At 39.7% G+C, this 23,476-nt stretch overlaps 1 protein-coding gene across 2 annotated transcripts; it reads left to right on the top strand.

The window, feature by feature from the left end:
* On the top strand, positions 1-19,427 carry CFAP298 (cilia and flagella associated protein 298). 2 transcript variants are annotated; one of them, XM_027875419.1, is made up of 8 exons: positions 1-84; positions 439-615; positions 8,094-8,261; positions 9,717-9,784; positions 10,582-10,740; positions 17,205-17,336; positions 18,760-18,855; positions 19,168-19,427. In XM_027875419.1, the coding sequence occupies exons 2-8, from the start codon at positions 477-479 to the stop codon at positions 19,276-19,278; spliced, it is 873 nt and encodes a 290-aa protein (XP_027731220.1). In that variant the 5' UTR covers positions 1-84; positions 439-476; the 3' UTR covers positions 19,279-19,427. The 2 variants fall into 2 exon arrangements, with proteins under 2 accessions (XP_027731220.1, XP_027731221.1); XM_027875420.1 differs by lacking the exons at positions 1-84; positions 439-615; positions 9,717-9,784 and having other exon boundaries at positions 8,184-8,261.
* Positions 19,428-23,476: the final 4,049 nt, after the last annotated feature.

The raw sequence follows: 23,476 nt of genomic DNA, 5'->3' as shown, positions 1-23,476 counted from the left end.
GGGGTGGGCCGTCACGTCGCGTCTCCCGGGTGGCGGTGCGGAGGAGTCTGGTCAGCTTCTGGTCTTGGAGACGTTGAAGCGGTGGTAACGGTTCTGGGCTTCCGGGGCTCAGCTCCACTTGGGAAGACAAGGGCTGGGGGTTGCGGGGTGGAACGTTCCTCAGAGCGGACGCGGCCCTGGCTGGGCCCAGCGAGGCTCCGCCTCTCCCTTTCCCCGCTGTCCCGGGACGCTTGTTAGAGTTGGTTACCCTTAGCAACCGATAGTTCCGGTAGAGGGGGGTGGTGTTTTTCCTACACTTTCCTAGTTTCCCCAGATTGGGGGAGCCCACCCTCAAAGCTCCCTTACCCACTCCGCTGCTGCGACTTTGACGCGCTTCGACCCGAGTCAGGAGGCCAGGCCTTGTGTTATTAACTCCGCGGGTGGTGTCGTTTCTGAAAGCGCCGAGCTGCGCGTGCGCGGAGCCCCCTCAGGCGGTGATGGTTTGTCTCCACGTGAAGCGGGGCGACGAGAGCCAGTTTCTGCTGCAGGCGCCCGGGAGCACCCCGATAGAGGAGCTCACCCTGCAGGTCACCAGGATCTACAATGGGAGGCTCAAGGTGGAGCGCATCTGTTCAGGTACCCGCGGCAAGAAAGGCTGGCCCACCCCGGAGCCTACGCAGAAATAGGATTCACTTGTTTTGTCCTCCCCGGGTTTTTTTTTTTTTTTGGTCCTCCCCAGTGAAAGGTCGGAGACCCAGCCCCAGAATCAGCAAGTCCTAAGTTCAAGTGTAGCCTCTGACGCATACTAGCAGTGTGACCTTGTGCAAGTCACTTCTCTAAAACTTAAGTTGCAGAACAGTTGGACTTAGGGGGTAAGTGAGTACTGCTCACAGGGAGTTCCCTATGGCAATAAAATAACAAGTGCCAGCCAAAATATGTACATACATATGTACCGATATATTTATGTATAGATCTATACATAGAGAGATTAGATCTCTATCGAGATATATTAAAAAAAAATAAAGAAGTCTAGCCTTGGAGCCTGGTTCAAGCAAATGAGTTGCAGATTTGCATTATAGGAGGGAGTTTCCACACTGAAATGGGATATAGGTCTGATTGTTAACTTTCACCCACAAAACTCCAGTTTTGTCGAAGATTCAGTTCTGTTCAGGAATTTATACCTACTGTGGCCTGGGCCAGGTTCTAAGGAGACAAAGGGGGAAAAGAGAAATATTTTACAGCCTTCTGGGAGGGAAACATGTATACTAATATATAGAAAAATATACTTTTGTGAGTATGGAAGAGTACTTACAACTGGGAGGTGGGAGGTCAGAAAAGTCTTAAGTAGGAGGTAGCAGTTGAACTGAGCCTTGAAGGGAACCAGGGATTCCAAGAAATAGAGATGAGGAGGGCAAATGTTCCAGGCTCAGGAAACAACCTTTGTTAAGGTAGGAGATGGAATGTTGTGCTAGAGGAATAGTTAGGCTACATTTAATGGTCACTAAGTGGCTCAGTCAGGAAGACCCAAATTCAAATCCTGTCCCAGACACTTATCTGTGTGACCCTGGGCAAGTCACTTACTTTTCAACTGGTAGGAGAGGGCAGGGTTCTAGATAAAATTTACCTGGTTTTCATCAAAGCATTTTACAGAGTCTCTTATCCTATTCTTTTTTTTAATTAGTTTATTTTGATTTATCAACAATCACTTCCATAAGCTTTTGAGTTTTAAATTTTTCTCCCCCTCCCTCCCCACTTTCCTCCTCAAGACAGCGCACAATCTGATATAGGCTATACATATACATTCCTATTAAACATATTTTCACATTAGTGATGTTGCAAGGAAGAATTAGAACCAATAGGAGGAACCACCCAAAAGATGAAACAAAACAGAAGAAAAAAAAGAACAAATAGTATGCTTTGATCTGCATTCAGACTCCGTAGTTCTTTATTTGGATGTGGATAGCATTTTCCGTCATGAGATGTCTTAGACCCTTGCATTGCTGGGAAGAGCTAAGTTTATCAAGGTTAGTCATTGCACAGCGTGGCTGTTATTGTGTACAACGTTCTCCTGATTCTGCTCACTTCACTCAGCATCAATCCATTCAGGTCTTTCCAGGTTTTTCTGAAGTCAGCCTGCTCATCATTTCTTATAGCACAATAGCATTCTATTATAATCATATACCACAACTTGTTCAGCCATTCCCCAATTGATAGGCATTCCCTCAATTTCAAGTTCTTTGCCACCACAAAAAGAGCTGCTAGAAATATTTTTGTACATGTGGATTCTCTCATTCTATTCTTGTGGACAAGATAGAGAGATGTAGGCTAGATGACAGATGGATTTGGAAAGAATTGAATGGCCAGGCCAGAAGAATTCAACATCATCGTGGAAACATGTCTCCAGTAGAGTGGCTGCTCCCTGGGATTTATGCTTGGCTTTTTTCTGTTTAACATCTTTAATGCTAATGTGGATAAAGAGAGAGAACATGCCTCTCAAAATTTGCCGGTAAGCTAAAGCTGGGAGGAATGTCTTCCAACTCAGATCCTGAGATTCCCTGACTCCTTCCTCACTAGCAATTCCAAACCTGCTAGAGCCACATATGTGCAAGATATGTAGAAGGTGGATGGAAGGTAACTATGGTGAAAAAAACACTAGCAGCAGAGAGGAACCGGAAAGGCCTCTGGTAGAGGTGGTAGAGGTACTTGAGTTGAGTCATAAAGGAAGATGTCAATTCTAAGAGGTTGAAGTAAGGAGGGAGAGTAGTCCAGGCTTGGTGGGGGGTTGATTTTGCAAAGGCATGAGTCCAGAGATGCAAGCACTATGGCTGGATCATAGTATGCATGGAAGGGAATAAAATATAAGAAGATGGAAAAAGTAGTTTGGGGCCATGTTGTGAAGAGCTTTAAATGTCAAACAAAGGACTTGATCAAGCAAAGGGTGAATAACCTCTTCCTTCACAAGTCCAAGCCATATTTTTCCGAGTCCAACAAGTTGTTATTTCCTATACCACAGCAGTATTCCAACCTTATATTATCAGGATATTTTAAATAGTCCAAAACAACATCGATGAATTTGGCTGACTTGCCCTATTTTTCTTTTTTGATTAAATCTGTTTTAGCTTTAACTTTGTCCAAGATTATGATTACCAACCCTGCTCCTTTTTCTCTAACAAATTCTACTCCTAATCTTTATTTTATGTTTGTGTGTATCTCTTATTTCCTATCCCTCCTGACTCCTCTACTTACTTCTACATGGTACCTTGCCCTTCTATTACTTAACCTATCCCCAGTCCAAGGATCTCTCCCTTATTTTCCCATTTGCATTAATCTGAACACCCCTCTATACCGTCCTTTATCCTATTCTCTCACTTTCCCCTCTAAAGATCCCTCCTTATCCTCTTCCCTCTACAATCCATTCTTTCAAAGAGCTTGGTTGTCACAACATGTCCATGTACTATGTACAAAAGAAACACAGGGTAATTTGAGAGATGCTAAGGGTCAGCCAAAGCCTCCTGCAGAAGGTGGTGCTTGAGCTGAGCTTTATAGGGAAGGAGGGATTTTAACAGGCAGAGGGAAGGAACGGGAGCTCATGCTAGGCATGGGGGAGAGCCAGTGTAAAGTCACAGAGGCAGGAGGGGGAGTATTTATTATGTGTGAGGACTACAATAAGAAAACCACTTTGATGAGACTATAGTGTACCAGAAGGGGAGTTATGTGAAGTAAGACAGGAAAAGTTGGTTGGATCCAGGTTGTGAACAGCTTTAAATGCCAAGCAGGGAGTTTGTATTTGATCCTGGAGGTTATAGAAAGCCACTGGAGCTGCTTGAGCAGCTTTTGTGACTTTGTCACACCTGTTCTTTAGAAATACACTTGTTTACTCCTTTCCTCTCAGGGTTCCACATGCGAGTTTCTAGATTTCTTTTTACACTGTGACAAAAGAATTTTAAATGTTGTCCAGATTGGACTGGTCTCTTACCTCTGGGAATCATTGAGTCTTGTAATTTTTCAGTGGGGTACAAAACCAGAGTTAGTGTGGCTGGAACAGGAGTGCACCACCTGGTTCCGTTCACTACAAGCACAGGAATTGTTAGAGTGTCAGGAGATGTGATTGATCACTTTCTGCTGCAGTGTGTTGGCTGTCTCTCCAGCTCTCAGGCCAGGATCTCCTGGGAAATAAGGGAGTTCCAACAGATCTGGGCAGTACAATCATTACCCATATCATATCGATTAATATGAAAATCATAAATCCCATGACAACTGTGGCCCATTCGCTTTCTCACTCTGAAAGATCACTTGGTCCTGCAGCCCTTCCTTTTTTTTGGTCAGTTCCTCCCAGAACCTTCGTTTTAATGAGGCCAGCCATGTTCCTTCTTTCCTTCCTCTCTAGGCTCCACTCTTGACTGTCTTCTTTCTCCCCTTCTCTCCTCACCTACTCTTTTCAGCCTCCTTTTAGGTGCTGGCTTCTCTCTGTATACTTTGCTTATAAGCCCCTCATGGGCAGGGACTGTCATTCTTGCTTGTATTTGTATACCCAGTCCTTTGCAGCAAAATGCTTCTTCATGACTTTGATGGCTGCAAGACATTGATCAGAAGGGGAGATACTTGATATAGGGAGCCCAATCAAAAAGCTGTTGTCCATGCAAGCAATGATGAGGGCCTGATCTAGGGTGGTCATAGGGTAATTCATTTAGAGCTGGAAGAGACCTCAGTCACCAATGAATCCCAAACCCTTCATTTTACAAATGAGGAAACTGAGGGCAAAAGGAGGCTAATGAACCTGGAGTCACCTGACACTGGAGCCATTGTTTTTTCTACTGTACTGTGCTGCCCCTTCTTTGCGCACAAGCTGCATCAGTGAAATTGCACAGCATTCATTTTCATGAGAGTGAAGAAAAGGGGATGGGTGTGAGAGATGTTCAGGAGATGCTACCTTGACTTCTCCATCTGTATGTCCCATAGGCACTTCAAGCTCAGCATATCCAGAACAGAACTTATCTTCCTCCTCAAATCCACCTCTTCCAGGATTTTCCACTTGCTGTTGAGAACACCACCATAGTTCCAGTTATTCAGCTTTACAGCCTGAGTTACCCTTATCTTTTCTTCCTCAGTCTACAAATAGCACAGATTTTATTAAGCGTATCCCATAGAACCCTTGTTTAGGTGTCAGCCTGCGGAGTTGTGTCCTTGATTCTGTTCATTAACATCTTGAACGATGTCAGAAAAGGTCCCAACTTAAGGGCTAGAAGGAGGCATAAAATCATAGATGTAGAGCTGAAAGGGATCTGAAACGCCCTCTAGTCCCAGCCCTCATTTTACAGATGAGGAGACTGTGGTCCTCCAGAGGCAAAGTGACTTGGCCAGAATTATGCAGTGAAGATGACAGGACTTGGCTTCACGTCCGAGTCCTCTGACCTCCTGGATGTCCCATAGCTAAGTGGCTAATAGGCTTCGTTCTGTATGTCTCTCTGTGGCTCCAGATCCTCCTGTTATTCCTTAATTCCCTTTTTCTGTCAGCGTTAACACCGGCATCCGTGTTTCCATTCTCAGAGATACTAACACTGCCTTGTCTCTCCCCTCCCCATCTTCCCCCTCAGCTTCTCATCAGATGCCAAGTACTGTCACAGAATTTCAGTTGGGAAGGAGCTCAAATATTACTTATTCCAACCTTTAACCTGAATAGAGTTCTCTCTGACCTCCCCAACAAATGAATGGATGAAAAATACATTGTAAGCACTTTGTAAATGCAGAGAGCATTGTGCTGAGTGCTGAGGTTACAAATAGAAAAGGAAGAATCTCTTCTCCCAAGGAACTCGCCTTTCACAGGAAGAACACATATAGAAAGTTCAGCCACAAGTCAGATTAAAACCCTTGTTGGTTTTTAGGGTGTGGCAGCAAAGCAGATGGTAATGTATTTTCTAAATAGTCACCCAACCTCCACTCACTCCATTATTGAACAGTCCATTTCACTTTTGGACAAGTGTAATTACTAACTTACACATGGAATCAAAAATCTTCTCTGCATCTTCTAATTGTTGTTCCTAGATCTTTCTTCAGCAGTTATATCTTGAGTCGTCCCCCCCTCCAGAATGAACATTTCCTAGTTCCCTCAAATGATTATACTTCTCTAACAGCTTTCACATTTGTTCCATCCTTTACATTTACACCATCACTACGCTAGCTCCTGCCCTTATCTCTTCTTATCTGAGCTATTATAATAACCTCCAAACTTATCTTCTTGCCTGCAGTCTATCCTCCTTCTCCAGTCCATTATTCATATTGCATTAGTAAAATTATTCAGACAACATGCTGACCATGCCCCTCCACTGACAAAATAAAGTATAAATTTCTTATCTATAATCAGTCTCTAACTTTAAGTTGTACTGTTCTTCTTCAGATCTTCTGTTTTGTAGTCAAACTGTCCCCCTTTGTTCTGGTCATCACCTTTCCTGTTTGTGTGCCTTTGCTTTTTTCTTTCCTTCATCTTGGGTGCCAAACTGCCTGTCATTTTGGCATTCTTTAATACATGATTTTTTTCTCAGTGCTTTTTTTTTTTCTTACTGCTCTTTGGTTTTATAAATTGGAGTTTAATGCTATCACACCTGAATGAGTTGAATTTGGGTTTCATCCCTGTTGGGGCTCTTTAGGTTTTGTTATACTCCATTCTATTTAAATTCTGGGACCTTCTTGCACAGTTTGCTAAAATGTGGTCAACAGGTGCTCTTAAAGATTTTTTGGGACACCGATATTCTCAGGTTCTTTCTCTGAGTTCTGTCCTCTATTTCCATCATCAATGCTTGACAGAACTTTCAAACACCAGTTAAGTTGTTTTTTGCAATTGTTTGTTGTTGTCCTGGTGCTTCTGCCATTTTGCCTTGTAATACAACAGTTCTACTCACTGAATCCAGTTTTGTTTATATTTTCCACAAATATTTCTAACTCAGTGAAGTAGTTTGATTGTCATTTTATTTTGTTCTTTCTTTGCTGTTATCAGTTTTTCCTTTCTTGGATATGTTTCTTATTGAGATTGATATGTTTTACAATTTTTATTTCTGGGGCCAAAGTTTAATTTTTTTCCCACTTTCTGGCTTCTGTACGGGTTTTTAAATCCTTGTTTGTTTATTTTGTTGGAGTATTTTTAGTTTATTGATATCTTTGAATGTACATTTTCCTTTCCCTGTGAGGTGATTTTCTTTTGAAGCTTGCCTTCTTTTAAGAGTTTCTATTAGTGTTTTTGAGGAGGATAATTGGAGAGCTGATCTGTCTTATCTCTTTCCCATTACCATCTTGGTTATAGTCTCTCCTTACATTTCTAATAGCACTTCAGGTGCTATTAGATAATCTACTCATTCTCTTGTCTACTTCTCACTTTCTTCTCTGTATAATTGTTATCTGTGTTTACATCTTTTCTCTACCTGTTAGCTTTTTAATTCCTTGAGAAGAGCAATTATCATATCCTGTTTAATCAGTGCCTTAAAAAGTGATTTATACATGATATGTGTTTAATAAATATTTGTTGAACTAGAACCAATGAATGGAAGTCATAGAGAGACAGATTCAGTATTAAAAAAAACTATAATAATTAGAGCTATCCAAAAATAAATTTGTATTCCTACTAAGCTGTTCTTAATTCCCTCTTATGAGGTAGTCAGGCAAGAGCTATATACTAAAAAGGAGATCCCAGCATCTGCTGGTGGGTGGTTGAATTGGATGACCTTTAAATTATCTTCCAACTCTAGAATTCTAAAAAAAATATATACATATGTGTATACACACACACACACACACATACACATATATGGAAAAAGGCATTCACAAGCTAATAAGTGGAAAGAACTCTTCACTAGGAGTTTAAGGACCTTGATTCTAGTCCTACTTCAGCCATTTCCTAGCTTTGTAACTTAGACACATCTCTTATTTTCATTGAACCTTAGATTTTTTCCTTTGTAAAATGCAGGATGAGAGCAGTGATACTTCATAGTGTTACTGTATCTGTAACAAATAAGACTGTATCTGAAAGTCCTTTTAGTTACTGTGCTATTCAGATATGTGATGGTGATGGTAATATAGCTCTCTGAAATATGTTTTCTAATTTTCTCTTTTGTCCATATTTCAAGAGATGGAAGAACTAGCGGAACATGGCATATTTCTGCCACCTAATATGCAAGGACTAACGGATGAACAAATTGAGGACCTGAAATTAAAGGATGAATGGGCTGAAAAATGTGTACCTAGCGGGGGCTCAGTGTTCAAGAAGGATGAAATTGGACGAAGAAATGGTCATGGTAATCAAGCCATAAATAACTTTTTTCTTCTATGTGTCTGAGTAAGTTTGGGCAATATTGATAATTAGAAAATGTAGTACTTCATTATTTTTCAATTGAAAAGTAGTTTCAATATTTCAACACAAATTTACAAGCGCAAACTTAATTTTATGTGTTCTTGCCGTAAAACATCAGTCTAATAATACACAAGATTAGATAAGTATAGCTCATGAGTTCTTGTTGTTATAACATGACAGCTATATCTTATTATATTGTGGAACAGTGTTTAGTGGGGAAATCTTTAGGTTTGAATTCTGTTAAGGCTTACAGAAATGTGAATTTGTTTAAATGGCCTCTTGATATGTACAGAAACAGGAAGAAGAATGCAGATATGTTTAGCCCCACTTTATTGTGAGGAGCCATATCTCTCTGTGACTCAACACTTTATAGAGATGACTCTTTAACCCTTAATCATATTTGGAATGCAGTTATCTCCTTAATATGTGAGAGACGGAGGCATAAAATTGTAAAATATCAACTAGATTACAATTTATTTATGAAAACTAGGCCCTTATATATAAAAACTGAATTTAAAAAAGTTTCAACCACTCAAATGTTTGTTGAGCATCTTTTGTGTACTTGGCATACTCAGAAATATTGTGTTTTATGAAGGCTCTGAAAATTGAAGATACAGTCCAGGAGTTTATGACCTAAAATGACCTTTGAAAACTGGTAATGGTAAAAACATTTTAGTTCATCATACATTTATTAAGTGCCTGCTGTATGAAGACATTGTGTTCAGCTGAGGTGATCTAAAGGTGGAAATGAAGAATGATCTCTGCCTGCAAGGAGCTTCCATTCTACTGGAGGGTGCTGTTGTTGTGTCCTTTCAATTTCCACCTGTTCATCTATAAACTTGCTCTCTGTTCAGAGATAGGTAGTTTTCTTTAGAGCAAAGAATTTAAATTCTGAAAGAATACTAATTCATAAGAAAAGTCAGTTATTACAATTCATTTTTCACAGTCTTTAAGCAGGGACTGTTTAAAATTGGCTCTAGCTTTTGAGGTAAAATTACATGTCACAAATATTTTCAGTATGCAATTGATTTCTGAAATATATGAAGGTTCAACTTGGTTTTCTCATGTCTCTTGGTTTCTCAACTAAAAAATTTAAACTTCTTTTTAAATAAGGAATTCTGACTATTCTCACTGCTTCCCATTTTTTTAGCCTACGAATCTTCCTCCATATCATTGCTTCTCAAACTTTGCCATTTTGTAAAAAACTATAATTGTGAAGAGATCCTGTATTTACCCAGCTGTGTAATCTAGCTACTGCCCTTAACATAACTTTCTTGAATCCACTGCTAAAACTCACTACCTGTCCTTATACTTACTGTCAGACTGCCACAAGTTAGAATTAAAGTGTGCAACATATTTAAAGCTTCTCATGAAAACTTATCACTTCTTTTTTTTTAAGCTCCAAATGAAAAAATGATGCAAGTTTTGAAGAAAACTGTAGAAGAAGCTAAAGCATTAATGTCTAAGGTAATGTTACATGTACTAATAACCCTTCCAGCTTGAAATGCTCCCAGAGTTTTGGGTTTGTCTGCTTTTTGTTCATGAGCACTAGAAGTAGTAAGGCATGATGAGAATTGATGAATTCTTGAGTGCAGATTGAAGTATGTATTTTTTCACTTTCTTTGGTTTTCTTGCCTTTTTTTTTCATAACGTGGCTAATGTGGAAATTTGTTCTGTATGACTTCAAATGTATAATAGGAATCATACTTCTTATCTTCTCATTGGATTGGGGAAGGGATGCAGGGAGGGAGAGAATTTGGCACTGAAAATAAAAATTTTTTAAAAATTAAAAAAATTCCGAGACACATTTGGGGTGCTTCCTAGACTACTGTTTTCATACTTGTAACTATTTATTCCATATCCTCCAACCCCTACAGTTTAGAGGTACTAATGTTACTTTTGTTAAATATGTAATTCACAAGTGAGACAAATAAGGATTAATACACATTTTATTTTTTAATTACTCAGAGTAGGTGTTAATGAGGAGTTATCCAATAGATTAGTTTTGTGTGTGCTTAGTCTTAATTAGATTGTTTTATTGAGGGAAAGACATTCATCTTAATATTTGTGTGGATTTGTTTTTCATTTGAGAAACATGGGTAATTTGAGAATTTGAAGGGAAGAAGTTAAAAGGCATTTTTTTTTCCTAGTGGAAATGTGATTTTTTTAGCCATTTGTCTTTACTTTTAATTGAGTACAAAATGTAATAAAAATATAGGAGTTGTTTTGTTTGTGCCTAAGTAATAGTGATTGCTCGATTTCAGAAACAAGTGCAAGCTAATGTATGTGTTACTATGGAGATGGTGAAGGATGCACTGGACCAGCTTCGAGGAGCTGTAATGATTGTTTATCCAATGGGATTACCACCATATGATCCAGTTAGAATGGAGTTTGAGAATAAAGAAGATTTGTCAGGAACTCAGGTATGTAGTTGTCAAGTCTGATATGGATTTATTTCCTCTGAAAAAGGAAATGGAGTTATTCACAAAATATAGGAGTTAAGTTATTCCTTATACTTTTTTTTTTAATAATCCCACACTTGGAAGGGATTTAAAAGTCTATCACTTTGACTTCTGAAGTACAAGTTGTCCCAAAAAGTCTTCAGTGAAGTTTTAAGCTTTAATACTTGTTAGTAATTGTTTAATTAAAACTAATTTAATACTGATTAACACTTAAAATTGGATAGAGACTTTTAGGACACCTTGTATATGTGGTCAGAAAGAACATAGTACAGCAAGAACACATTCTGTTCTTTCATTAAACAAACATTTAGTAAACCTATTAATTACAGTGCGAGACTTCGTGGGATACAAAGGCATTGTTCCTTGCTATGAAGAAGCTTACAATCTAGTGAGAGAAATGACATGTATACAAATAACTGTAATACAAATTAAGATGTGATAAGTTCATAAGAGTTAGAAAATGCATACTAGAATTTGGAATGAGGTTGGAAGAAACTATTCCCAATTAAGGAAATTGGGAAAGTCTTCACACAAGTGGCATCTGAACCAGGCCTTGAGGAATGGATCAAATTTCAGTAGCCAGAAATGGGGGTAAAAGGAGGGTAAGTCAAGATGAAAGGATGCAAAAGAATGATAATATAGCGTATATTTAGGGAATATCAACCTGTCCAGTTAACTTGTAACATAGGGGAGTATCATAAGGTAAGTATGGTTGGTTTGGACAATAGAGAGCTACTAAAAGTTTTTGAGCAGGAGAGTAAATGGTTTGATCAGAACTGTGCATTCATTACATTGATCTCTAACAGCAATTTATAGAACAGATTGAAGAAGAGAGTCAAGAAGCCTGGGAATAGACCAGGCAAGAGATTATGAGTGTCAGAGTGTGGTACTCTTGGGAATAGAAAGAGGAGACCTAGCAAAAGATAATTCAGACTACAATCTATGTGACTGACTTGGTGTATGGGAGGGGAAAAGGAATCATCAGAAGAGTTCCAAGGTTTGAAGCCTGGCTAACTGGGTTGGTGAAATTAACCAAAATTAGAAATTCAAGAAGAGAAGAAATCATAAAATAGGATCTTGAAAAAAAATAACTATACATAGGGAGTGGGAAATGGAAACACCCTTGTGAAGGAGCAGAAATTAGAGGTAAATGGAGAAACAGAATAAAACCAGAGGGGAAAGAGTTTTAACAGGGAAAAGGTAGCCACCATCATCAGCTACTGATGGTTTGAAGAAACTGAGAAAAAGCCATCGAAACTTACCATTTAGTGTGTATTGGTTACCTTTGAAATAAAAGTTATAGTATAGTAGTAGGAGCATAAACCATATTAAACCATATTGTTTAGGATCAAAGGCATTGGGGTAAAATGAAGACTGAACATTGGCTACTTTTTCTAGCAATTTGGCTGTGAACAGTGTTAATGGAATGTAGAAATGATTTGGGATCCAAGGCCCAAATAGAGAGAAAGAACTTTTCTTTCTCTGAAATAGGAATAAACAAAGGGGAGATGAAATGAGTGAAGGAAACTGAAATTTAGTTTTTAGCTGTTAAGGGGAAAAGTAGAGGAAGTTTATGACTGCAATATTCTCAGTAAAGTTGGAAACTAACTCATCTACTGAGAATTAAAGGGGCGGACTTTGGGCCAAGATGCCTTTCTGAACAGAGACATCCCACATATGTCCAACTCCCATATATCTACTCCAGTGAAATCCTGATATTCTCACCAGACTGAATGATGATTAAGAAACCCAGTAAAAACCACAGTAAATGACTTCTTCCACCTGGAGCTGTACAAAAAGCCATCCTCAAATCTGTGGGAAATAGAAAAGGGGCCTGTCAATAAATCTAGTGCCAGCACAAACCAGACACACATGTAACCTTCAAGGTTTTGTGTCCAGAAGAAGCACCAAAGTGATCAGAAGTCCCCCATGATTGTAGAGAAAGAGATTGTAGAGATTGTCAGAAACCCACACTGGAGACCTTGGAAACTGGTTGGTTGTTTTCTGTTCTCGAAGAAGACCAAAATGACATCACTATGTTGGAGTCAAGGTACAACGTGTCCAACTGTGACTGATGAGACCAATACAAGTTTGGAAGGCTCTGCCAGAGCTTGGGCTCAACCAGTATGAGTATGTGGAGTGGACATGGCTCTAAATTTGAGCATTTCGCATTTCTTTTGAGCTACTGAAATTCTGTTTTGCTTATAGAGCGCAGCACCTTCTTTGATGAGGCACACTACACCAAAGTTCTTTAAAGAGACCTTGAGAGTGTCCTTAACCACTTCTTTTGACTTCCGTGTGAGTGCTTGCCTTGTGTGAGTTCCCTATAAAATAGTCTTTTAGGCAAACATACCTTTGGCATTCAAACAGTATGGCCAGCCCATCAGAATTGCATTCTCTGCAGTTGAGTTTGAATGCTTGGCAGTTTAGCTCAAGAAAGGACCTTAGTGTCAGGTACCTTATCTTGCCAGGTGATCTTCAGAATCTTCCTAAGACAATTCAAGTGGAAACAGTTCAATTTCCTGGCATGGCACTGGTAGACTGTGCAAGTTTCACAGGCGTACAGTAGTGAGGTCAGCTCACTACCAGTTGATTAGGCAGCCTAATGCCTCTTCTCTCCCACACTTTTCCTTTTGAGCCTCGTAAACACTGAGCTTGCTCTAGCAATATGAGCGTCAACCTCATCATCTATGTGTGCATCCCTGGAAAGTATACTGCAAGGTAAGTGAACTTATCCACAGTATTCAAAATATCTCCATTTGCTGTAACTGGTGGTTCCATGTATGGATGGTGTGCTGCTGGCAGGTAGAGAACCTATATTTTCTTGGTGTTAATTACAAGGCCAAAATTAGCACAAACAGCAGAAAATCAATCCCTACTCTGTTGCGTCTCAGCTTCAGAAGCTTTATTGAGTGCACAATCATCTGCAAACAAGAAGTCACGCCCCAACTCTCCCTCCACTTTAATCTTGGCTTTGTAGCCTTTTTAAGTTAAATAATTTACCGTCCATCAGTGTTGATGCCATTTTCATCTTCCTTGAAGGCATCCAACAACATAGCTGACAACATCATGCTAAAAATCATGGGAGCAAGCACACGGCCCTGCTTCACTCCGTTGGTGACTGGGAAAGTGCAAGAGCATCATCCATTATCCAGAACCTGTGCTATCATGAACTGATGTACAATACTGATATTTCTGTGGGCAACCAAATTTTGCCATGATTTTCCACAAGCCCTCGTAACCAACAGTATCAAAGGCCTTGGTCAAGTCAATGAATGTTGTGTAGAGATCTCTGTTCTGGCATTTCTCCTGAAGTTGTCAGGCAGCAAATACTGTATCAGCCATTCTTTGGCCTTTTCTGAAGCCACTCTGGCTCTCAGGTAAATGACTTATCTTCCTAGTGAAGGATCAGCCTATTAAGGAGGTTCCTGGCAATGACTGAGAGACAGATACCCTGTGATTGTCACAGGACAGCCTATTTCCTTTTCCTTTATAGATGGACAATGGGAGAGGCATCCTAAGGGATAACTTCCTCTTCCCATATAACCCAGAAAATTTCTGTCATCTTTTATATGAGCAGTGCACCCCCTGCCTTGTAAATCTCAACTGGAATAGAATCAGCACCAGGGGCTTTGCCATATGAGAGGAGCCTAATGACATTCAAAACCTCTTCTTCAGTTGGAAGTTTGGCTAGAGAAGTATTGGCTTCAGCCTGCGGTCATTGGCTTCAGCATTGATTGAGGATGGTCTGTTGAGAACACTGTGGAAGTGTTCAGCCCATCTCTCCAGGATCATGTCCTTGTCACTAATCAGTGTGGCTCCAACAGCAATAAGTAGTTAAGATGCACCATAGGTCTTTGGCCCATAAATAGTCTTCAGGGCATCATAAAAGCACTTTGGATTGTTACTGTTAATGTAAAACTGAATTTCATCTGCCTTCTTACTGAGCCAAGAATCCTTCGTCTCTCAAGCTTTGCACTTTGTTTTTATAGAATTAAACACTGCCTTCTTAGGAACACATGAACTATCCTGCTGGTAAATTCTCTGGAGTTCTTGTTTTTTTATGTAACAGCTTCTGAATTTCCCCATGATTTTCATCAAACCAGTCTAGATGTTTTCAAGTATTCTGGCCCAGATGAGTAAATGTGATGCTGCACACTTTGGAAACTGCCAGGAACAGCAACAACCGGTCTGATGTGACAGCTCTCAGAGCAGGACAGGACAGGTGCCCAGGGACTCTGAGTTTCCCTAGCACTGTATCCTAAGATGTCATAGAGGGCCCTGAAAATCCAGTACTTAGAACCTCCAACATCCAAGTGGGGCAGGGGAAGGGAAATGGCTAATGCTGGGAGATGGGATCAGTGCAGAAACCCAGGGCAAGACGAAGCAGGAGCATCCACCCTACCCAGGCAATGGAGCCTGGCCCAGGAACAAAACCGCAATTCAGGAAATAAAGCTAGAGAGATAGATTAACCAGAAAAAACCCTGGCCCGTACTAAAAATTATTGTAGATCTAGAAATGCCCCAAAATCCAATCTAGGGAAAAAAAAGTGGCCCCATAACCACTGCAAGCAGAGACTTGAAGAAAAGAAAATTGATTTTCATCAAGAACTACATGCTTATGTGGAAGAAATGAACCAAGAGATAAAAATGAAATAAAAACTCTGGAGGAAAGAATTAAAATAATAAACATCTTAGAAGAGAAACAGACAAAACTAACCCAAGTAGCAGACTCCCTGAAAACTAGAATAGACCCAACAGCATTAGGGGAAAAGGTAAATAAATGGGGAATGAAAACATTGCCAAATAACAGTGAAGGCTCAGCTGGAGTTAAATAGTATCAACTGACAATAAATACAAACAAAATGGTTTCATGATTTCTTCCATCAATGTTTGGCAGCCTGGTATTAGGATCAGAGAAAGTAGTAGAGTTACCCTAAGTGAGGAATTGGCAGAGTAGTTATAGTGGAAAGGTAAAGGGATGTGAGGTGATGCTACAGAGAGGAGTATTGAAATGACTGACTACAAGAGATAAAAGGAATGATGGACTGAAAAATTATGCCAGGGCCAAGGAATTGGAGCCTAGGAAGTGTGGGGCAAGTGGAAGGACAGGAGTTTCCAGTTAGAAGAAATTTTAGAATTTGAGGTCTTGAATTTCAGGTCCTACTAATAATAAAAAAAGTCAGCAGTGTGGTAGAACTAGTGAGTGGTTGGAGGGAATTATAATTGAGATTTGTTATAGTTGAAAAAATGAAGGGACTCTGAGGGTTGAATGTTCTTCCTCTGCAGCTCAGTGTCATGTAGGCTCCCCATAGGGGGTGAGCCTTTCTCTGTCTCTCCTCTTAATTGTAAAATATGGTTTATTTAACATCCCAGAGTCAGCACTGCCTCCTCAAAGATTCAGACTCAGCAGGCATTGGGTTGGGGGGCAGGGATGCATACAGCTTCCCTGCTACTGGGCAGGGTCAGAGCTACCATACCAATCAACTGGGAGGAAAAGGGGACTGCAGTCTGGTGAAATGAGAGGCCTGGTCTCTTAAAAAACATAAAAAGATTGGAACCAACTCAGATCCCTTTGTGCCTGAATGTACACAAACAGCCTGGTTTTAATGGTCTCTCTATGTCATATCTGAAAAGTCTGCAAGACAGAGATAATAACTCACATTTATGTGGAACTTTGAGGTTTACTAAACACTTTCCTAACAAGAAACCTGTGGGATAGGAATTATAATTATCCCCATTTTATAGATGAGAAAACTGAGGCTCAAAGAGGTAAAGTGACTTGCTCAGGGTCACGCAGCTAATAAGTGACAGGACCGAGAGTTGAACCTGCGTCTCTGATTTCCAAATCCAAGGCTCTCTCTTCTATGTACACTGCCTTCCCTGTTACCCTAGGAAAGTTGATTAAAATGAATTGTGGCTCCAAAGCAGGAAACTAATGTTCACGAGTTTGAACAATGAGTTTAAAGTGCTGAAATAATAAGATGAATGTTTCAGATGCTGGTGAAAAGTCAGAATTTTAGGTGCCTCCATTAGATTGGTGTTTGTTTGGATCATCCATAAGCCACACTGTCCAAGCTGTACTGTGTTTCAAAATTTGAACATTTGAATGGTGTGGCAGCCCAAAGTTGAATCTTTTCTTAAAAGTAAACATCTTTTTTGCTTTTCAATTACCTTTAGCTATATCCCTCTCTTCCTAGAGAGCCATTCCTTGTAACAAAGACTTTTAAAAGGCAAAACGGAAAGCTGTTTAGCAAAATCACCAGCACGTCAGTTGAATCTGAGAGTATATGCTGTATTCCCTAACTGTGGTCCCCCACTTCTGCAAAAAATGGGGAGGGAGGCAGGGGGAAAAGGAGTCCATTTTTTCATCTCTTTTTTGGAGGCAAACTTGTCCTGAAAATGATTATTATAATTCCTTACAGGCTGGGCTTCAGATCATTGATGAATCAGAGGCACAAATGTGGTGGGCAGCAAAGGAGTTAAAAAGAACTCAGAAACTTTCAGACTATGTGGGGAAAAATGAGAAAACTAAAATCATTGTCAAGCTTCAGCAAGTAAGTCCTTATGCTTTAATATTTCATTGTTTTTACATTTTAACTTTAACTGGTTGGTTAAATTCTAACTGGTGAAAAGTTATAATAAATGTGAGATTTTTAAATCAGCACTGCAAACATTATAGCTTTATAGGCCCAAGGCTTTAAGTAAATAAGTCTACATAAAAATATCTGTTATGTTCACCTGCAAAAGTGGAAAAGGAAAGCATAAAAATAGCTTAGAGTTAACTTTTAATTTTTTTTTTTTGCATACAAAGTTGAATTATTTAAAATGCTGTAGGAAAATTAAAATGTTATTTAAAATAGAAAAATATGGGCACCGTGACAAAAACCTGATGAGGGGTTGGGAATGTCTGGTGACATTTTCCAAAACTCTTAAACTGATTAAAAATCATCAATATAGAAAGAGGCTGCTTTCAGTGTACTCCAGGCTCATGAAGTAGGTTGATATATGTTTCTAGCATGATGGAGATCAGAGAGACCATATAGCTCTAATTCCAGAGGAAGTAATATGACTAATGGTCTGGGGACAGTTGTTTACCTTGCCCTGAGAAAAAAAGAGGCAGCTCGATGTCATGGAGAGAGGCGGGAAGATAGTGACCTCAGAAGTCCTCGTCATATTTAAATCTTTGATCCTGTGAATTTTAAACCTTTCCTAAGGACTGAGGTTGCCTTAACTCCAGACCCCCCAGTACCTGCAGGGCCAGTCCCTGCAATGACTTCATCTTAATTGTCCTATTTCAGGGAAACTCCTAGTGCTAGAATGGGTGATTTCCTAAAGAAACCAAGAATCTTAGGCCTTATCTAGTCCCCTTATCTTACAAGTGGAGGTACTGAGGCCCACAGAAGAGAAGAAACTTGCTTATTTAAAGTGACATAGCAAATGAGTGGAAGAGGTGGGACTCAAATTTATTTCTTCTGATTCTAAATCCGAATGTTCATACCCTACTGACCTATTGACAAGGTTTGGTCTTCAGTGAAGGCCCTTTAAAGATACTTTAGTATATGCCACACTGCCATCTTAAGGTTTATTTTATACAGGATATTAAGAAATGGGGTACAAAAATCATTCAGGAAATATATGATTAGTCACAAGCAAGAATCCAGGTTATTGACAAAATAGAGGAAAATGAGATGAACTGACAGGCCCGGGGACAATAGATGGATTCTTGAAGTACTGTTGAGTTGTACCCAGGGAATATGAAAAGATCTAGAAGGAGGAAGGCTTTCAACACCTTGGAGAGATCCTCTGGGGAGGATTTATGGAAGAATATGAATATGAATCACACAAGACAAGCAGTTGGACGGTTTGTGCTCTGTGTGGTTGAAGGGAATTATCTTCATCGATGAGCATCACAGACTCATTGAAATACAAGCAAATTTTACTTTAATATGCATTTTACCCTTTTCCACATTTCAACAGAAAGGTCAAGGAGCTCCAGCCCGGGAGCCTGTCATAAGCAATGAAGAACAGAAACAGATGATGCTGTATTATTACAAAAGGCAGGAGGAACTCAAGGTAATACAAAATAGGCTGCTTTTTGTCAGAGGTCTAGTGAGGCTGGGAGGCCAGATTCTTTTCCCAAGATCATCTGTGTAGAGGGGAAGCAGTATGCCTGGGGAGAAGGTGGGTCAGAGTTTCAGAGTTTTGGATAAGGGGGAAGATCCAGGAGCTCAAAATTGTCTTCTTTTGCATACGAGCTCCCCTTTTACATCTCCCAGAAGCCTTGAGACCTGAAGCCTTAGGGAGAGCACCTTTTTTATTCTTTCTCATACTTTATTATGCATCTTCCTAAAATACTTCAAGGAAAAACACTTTTTTTCCACCCAGAAATTGGAAGAAAATGATGATGATTCCTGTCTGGATTCTACATGGGCAGACAATACTGCTTTAAAGAAACATTTTCATGGTGTAAAAGACATAAAATGGAGACCAAGATGAAATTCCATATTGAGCTGGTGTTATTTTAAAAAAAATCAGCTGGCCCCTCACTGTTAATAAAAGCTGTGCGACAGAAATTTAGATTTCAAGTTGTTTACCTTAGAGTTTAAACTGTGAATTATTAAAAATTTTTATGAATAATCTTTAAATTCACGTTTTGTCTTTTTTCTAAAATTTTCTAAGCAAACTTTTAAGGGACATATTTTATAACATTACATTTTTCTAGTTCTGCCATTTTTTATTTAGCATTCTTACCTGTTTAGTAGGATATTCTTGAAAGATTAATTAATTCAACAAATATTTATTGAATGCCTACTATGTACTAAACTCTGTTGGGTATATGAATATGTATGTAGACCCTGCCATTAGGGAACTTAACAGTTTAGTGGGAAATAAAAAAATACACACAGACACACACACACACACACACACGCGCGTACGTGTATGTGTATATATATATACATATATATATATGTACACATATATAAAAATTATAAAACACAGGGGTCAAATGTGACAGGACAGGAGTAGCAGTTCAGAATGGTAGTTTATAGAAGGGAGAAATTATTTCTGCCTGAATGGATCACAGAAGACTTCATGGAGGAGAGAATATTGAGCTCTTCCAGGAATCTTTTTTGGGCCTGAAACCAATTCATATTTTCTTTTGAGGCCTTGGATATAAATGTTTTAACTTTGTTGTCTACTTCTGAGTTTGTGTTTTGATCTTTCCGTGACCATAGTAACTTTCTTTCTTTCTGTTTTTGTTGTTTGCTCATTTTTTCCAACCTATTTCTTAACTTTTAACTTTAGATGTTAAAGTTGGGCTCTGCTGCTGGGATGAAGGGTACACTCTTCCAAGCTTCAGAGTTTTTGTGCAGCTGTTTTCAGAGCTATTTCTGGGAACCTGTAAGTCTTCAGTTCTTTTAAGGTGGTATGATCTAGGAAGAGGTGTGTTTGCTATTCTCCTGGCCTGTGCTATGGTCTGTGAGTCACCACAAGCACTGTTTTCCACTCTGGAATTGTGACCAGGATCCCTGCTCCCATGCTACTGTAAGCACAGGTGTGCTAGTGCTCCTTCTCACCCTGGGAGCAAGACCCAGGACTATAATTCAGATCCACATATAGGCAATACTACAGTCCTGCACCAGTGCCATCAAGGGGACCCCAATAATCTTTTGACCAGTTGTCTGACCCCCTCACCATCTGAGGTGAGGTGAGCTCGTAAACTGTGCTTCACTCTCACCTCAGTGCAACAGACCTTTTCTGCTGACCTTCCAGGTTGTCTTGGGCTGGAAAGGTGTTTGACTCCATCCTTTTATGGGTTATGCCACTCCAGTATTCATTTTGAGGTGTTATTTAAAATTGTTTGAAGGGGGATTTGGGAGATCTCAAAAGAGTCCTTGCCTTTTCTTCACCATCTTGGCTGTGTCCCTAATGCCACATTTTTGTTGAGGTGAAGGGGTATCAGGGGTTGCACTGTGTATTAAAGACTTTGCCTGGCCTTCACATATGCCCAGCACAGTGAGGGGAGAATTATGGCTGGCAGAGGAAAGGGAGTTTGTGAAGGAATTGTATTCTCTCCTGTCTTCTAAGTAACATAGCTGGTCATCCACGGTCCGAGAATGTTCACTTGGATTTTTTTAAATGCCTGGGGCTTTAGTTTTTTGTTTTGCTAATGACTTTCCTTTCAGCCAATCAAAAAAAGGTGGGTGGTTGAATAATAGATTCAAATAAATCAAATTCAGACAGATGTACTGGGAGCAAATACTTTGTGGGAGTATCTTTGCTCCTTTGGTATTTTTTTAAAGCAAAGGTTATTCACTGAACTGAGCAAAACTTCTTTCATTAGTGTATTCTTGTTACACTTAGGAGTAAAAGGGGAATGCTGTTCCCCATGACACTGGTGGAAAGTGATGCCTTTATAATTTTTCATTGGAGAAAACAGAGTTGTAGTATTTACTTTGTTTTATACACAGTGATGCCAAAATCCTGCCTTATTCTTGCAGTTAGCATCCCTACTAGGATACCCTCTCTACTGAATAGCTGCTTTTCTGTTTTTGTGATTCTAAAAATCCCCAGTTGTGCTTGGACTAGGTCAAAAGAACGCTGCTGTTATACTTAACTGGTAGACTTTGCATTTATCTGTCTCTTAACCAGGTTATTCTCTTATCGCTAATATACTACGCATCTAGATGGGGCTGAGATGATGGAAGATGCTGGCCATACCTCAAAAAATACCCTGATAATGACAGAGGCTCTCAGTGATACCTGGACAGTAAGGCATAAAAACCACAGTATCATAAAAATGAGGCAAAAAAATTGTCAGTAAGGATATTCATATTGCAGCCTTTTGAGGAAAAAGAAAGGTCATTTGCTTTCTTCTTTGAATGATATGGCCAACACTTACGTGGTCACACTTGCAAGGCCTTTTTCTACCTGTCTGTTTGAATACCACTGAAAAGTCCTCAGATAGTCCTTGGTATAAAAATAATAAGGCTTAGTGTCTTATCTTCTACTACAGGATAATGGCAACTGACAGTGGAGGGGTGCAGTTGGTGGAAAATACAGAAAGGTTTTTCTGTGACTCCTAAAGAGGATAATGACCCTTGATTATGGTGCCCTATTCTCTTTGTCCTAATCTATTCATACAGAACCACACATGGGAGCCATTCCAGAAGATCAAAAATTGCACCTGAAGCCAAATTGCATAAAGATGCCCATGAGTTAATACAATAGATATTGGAAGGACAAAGAGTGTAGGCTCGATTGCCTTTATAACACCAGGGCAATGGAAGGAAAATCTGAAACTTGTCAAAAAAGTATGCTGAATTATGTTAGGAGTAGAGCTGGATATGGTCCTTGTTCCAAGTGGATACGGTGCAAGTGATGTCCCCACTCCAAACACCCCTATTATTATCTGTATTGCTTTACATATGTAAATGTCTATCCCTGAGCCCCATCCCAGGAAAATTGAAAAAAAAATGTTAGAGCCCCTTTTTTTTGATTAACATTTTAATTGACTGATTAACATTTTAAAATCTAGGCAGGATTGCCAGTAAGTATTAGAAGAAACAGCTATGATTTGCAAAAGACACATTGTTAAGTATCGTCTTTAGGACTTAATTTACTAAAGATAATTCATTTTCTTTAAAAAGTATTTCGTTGGGGCAGCTAGGTGTTACAGTGGATAGAGCACCAGCCCCAGAGTCAGGAGGACCCGAGAGTTAGAACCCCTTTTGCAGGGAGCAGATTGTAGGATACAAGGAATTAGTAGAAGACTATATCCATAAAGATGGATTGAACAAAGGATTTCTTTCTCAGTTCTGGCCATCATAGTGACCACTATCAGAATCTAGCCATTGGAACTATCTGACATTTATTCATTCAGGGAATAGTCACTGCTTGAATCTGGCCATTGAATGAGATGAGACTTGAATCTAGGGAACTGGTAATACCCAGCGGGCTCAACCATTAAGTAACCTGCCCTTGAATAGCTACTACCTCCATTACCTATTTGCCTCTTCAGATTTCATATCTAAGGATGGTCCAAACTGGTTTTATGTAAAAGTACTACCCTAGCTGGTTCCTTGAATCTTATATCTGGATCAAGTTCAGTTTACCAAAAGTTTCACAAGACAGTCATCTGCCTCTCAGAGGTTTTACCAAGACTTCCTTTTACTACTGGAAGCGTCAATGCCACCTGGAGATCTTTTTTCCATCATCTTTAATGAAGTTAATTTTGCTAGAACATTGTGGTTCGTGTCCTGGTGCTCCCACAATTCAACCTCAGGCTGTCTGTGGTTGAGAGTCCCCTATAAACTGCCTGTCAGACATTTCAAACTGGATGAGCCTCCTCTAGAAGCAGAGACTGAGCAGTGAACGTCATGGATTCAGGGGTATTCCCTCACTCCTTGCAGCCACCCGGTATCTTCTTGGAGATCAGGTAGAGGTTATTCATCTATCTATGGCAAACAGCTTGAAAATGAGTTTCATCCAGAGTTCAAATTTCCACAGAGCCATCCCCTGTGAAGAGAAAAGTGGAGAGGAAAACAATAGGGCAAAATCAACCACATCAGCTGAGACCGATAGTTTCCAACATCTTTCTGAAGAGATTTCATTGTTCCAGTCTTCTTGCTGCTGCGATGAGAGGAAAGAACACCATTCCACCAAGTCTTTAGCCTTATCTGCCATAGGGAAA

Source organism: Vombatus ursinus, unplaced genomic scaffold (genome assembly GCF_900497805.2).
Source record: "Vombatus ursinus unplaced genomic scaffold, bare-nosed wombat genome assembly UNPS02014809.1, whole genome shotgun sequence".
NCBI classification, from domain to species: Eukaryota; Metazoa; Chordata; class Mammalia; order Diprotodontia; family Vombatidae; genus Vombatus; species Vombatus ursinus.
The sequence above is the reverse complement of the archived record's forward strand: the minus strand, read 5'-3'. Positions and strand labels throughout refer to the sequence as shown.

What these genes read in the sequence shown, in the direction of transcription:
- CFAP298 (XM_027875419.1), top strand. Translation starts at nt 477, where the DNA reads ATGGTTTGTCTCCACGTGAAGCGGGGCGACGAGAGCCAGTTTCTGCTG. An exon ending in CTAAAGCATTAATGTCTAAG is followed by an intron (nt 9,785 to 10,581) that starts GTAATGTTACAT and finishes GCTCGATTTCAG; the next exon opens with AAACAAGTGCAAGCTAATGT. An exon ending in AAGATTTGTCAGGAACTCAG is followed by an intron (nt 10,741 to 17,204) that starts GTATGTAGTTGT and finishes AATTCCTTACAG; the next exon opens with GCTGGGCTTCAGATCATTGA.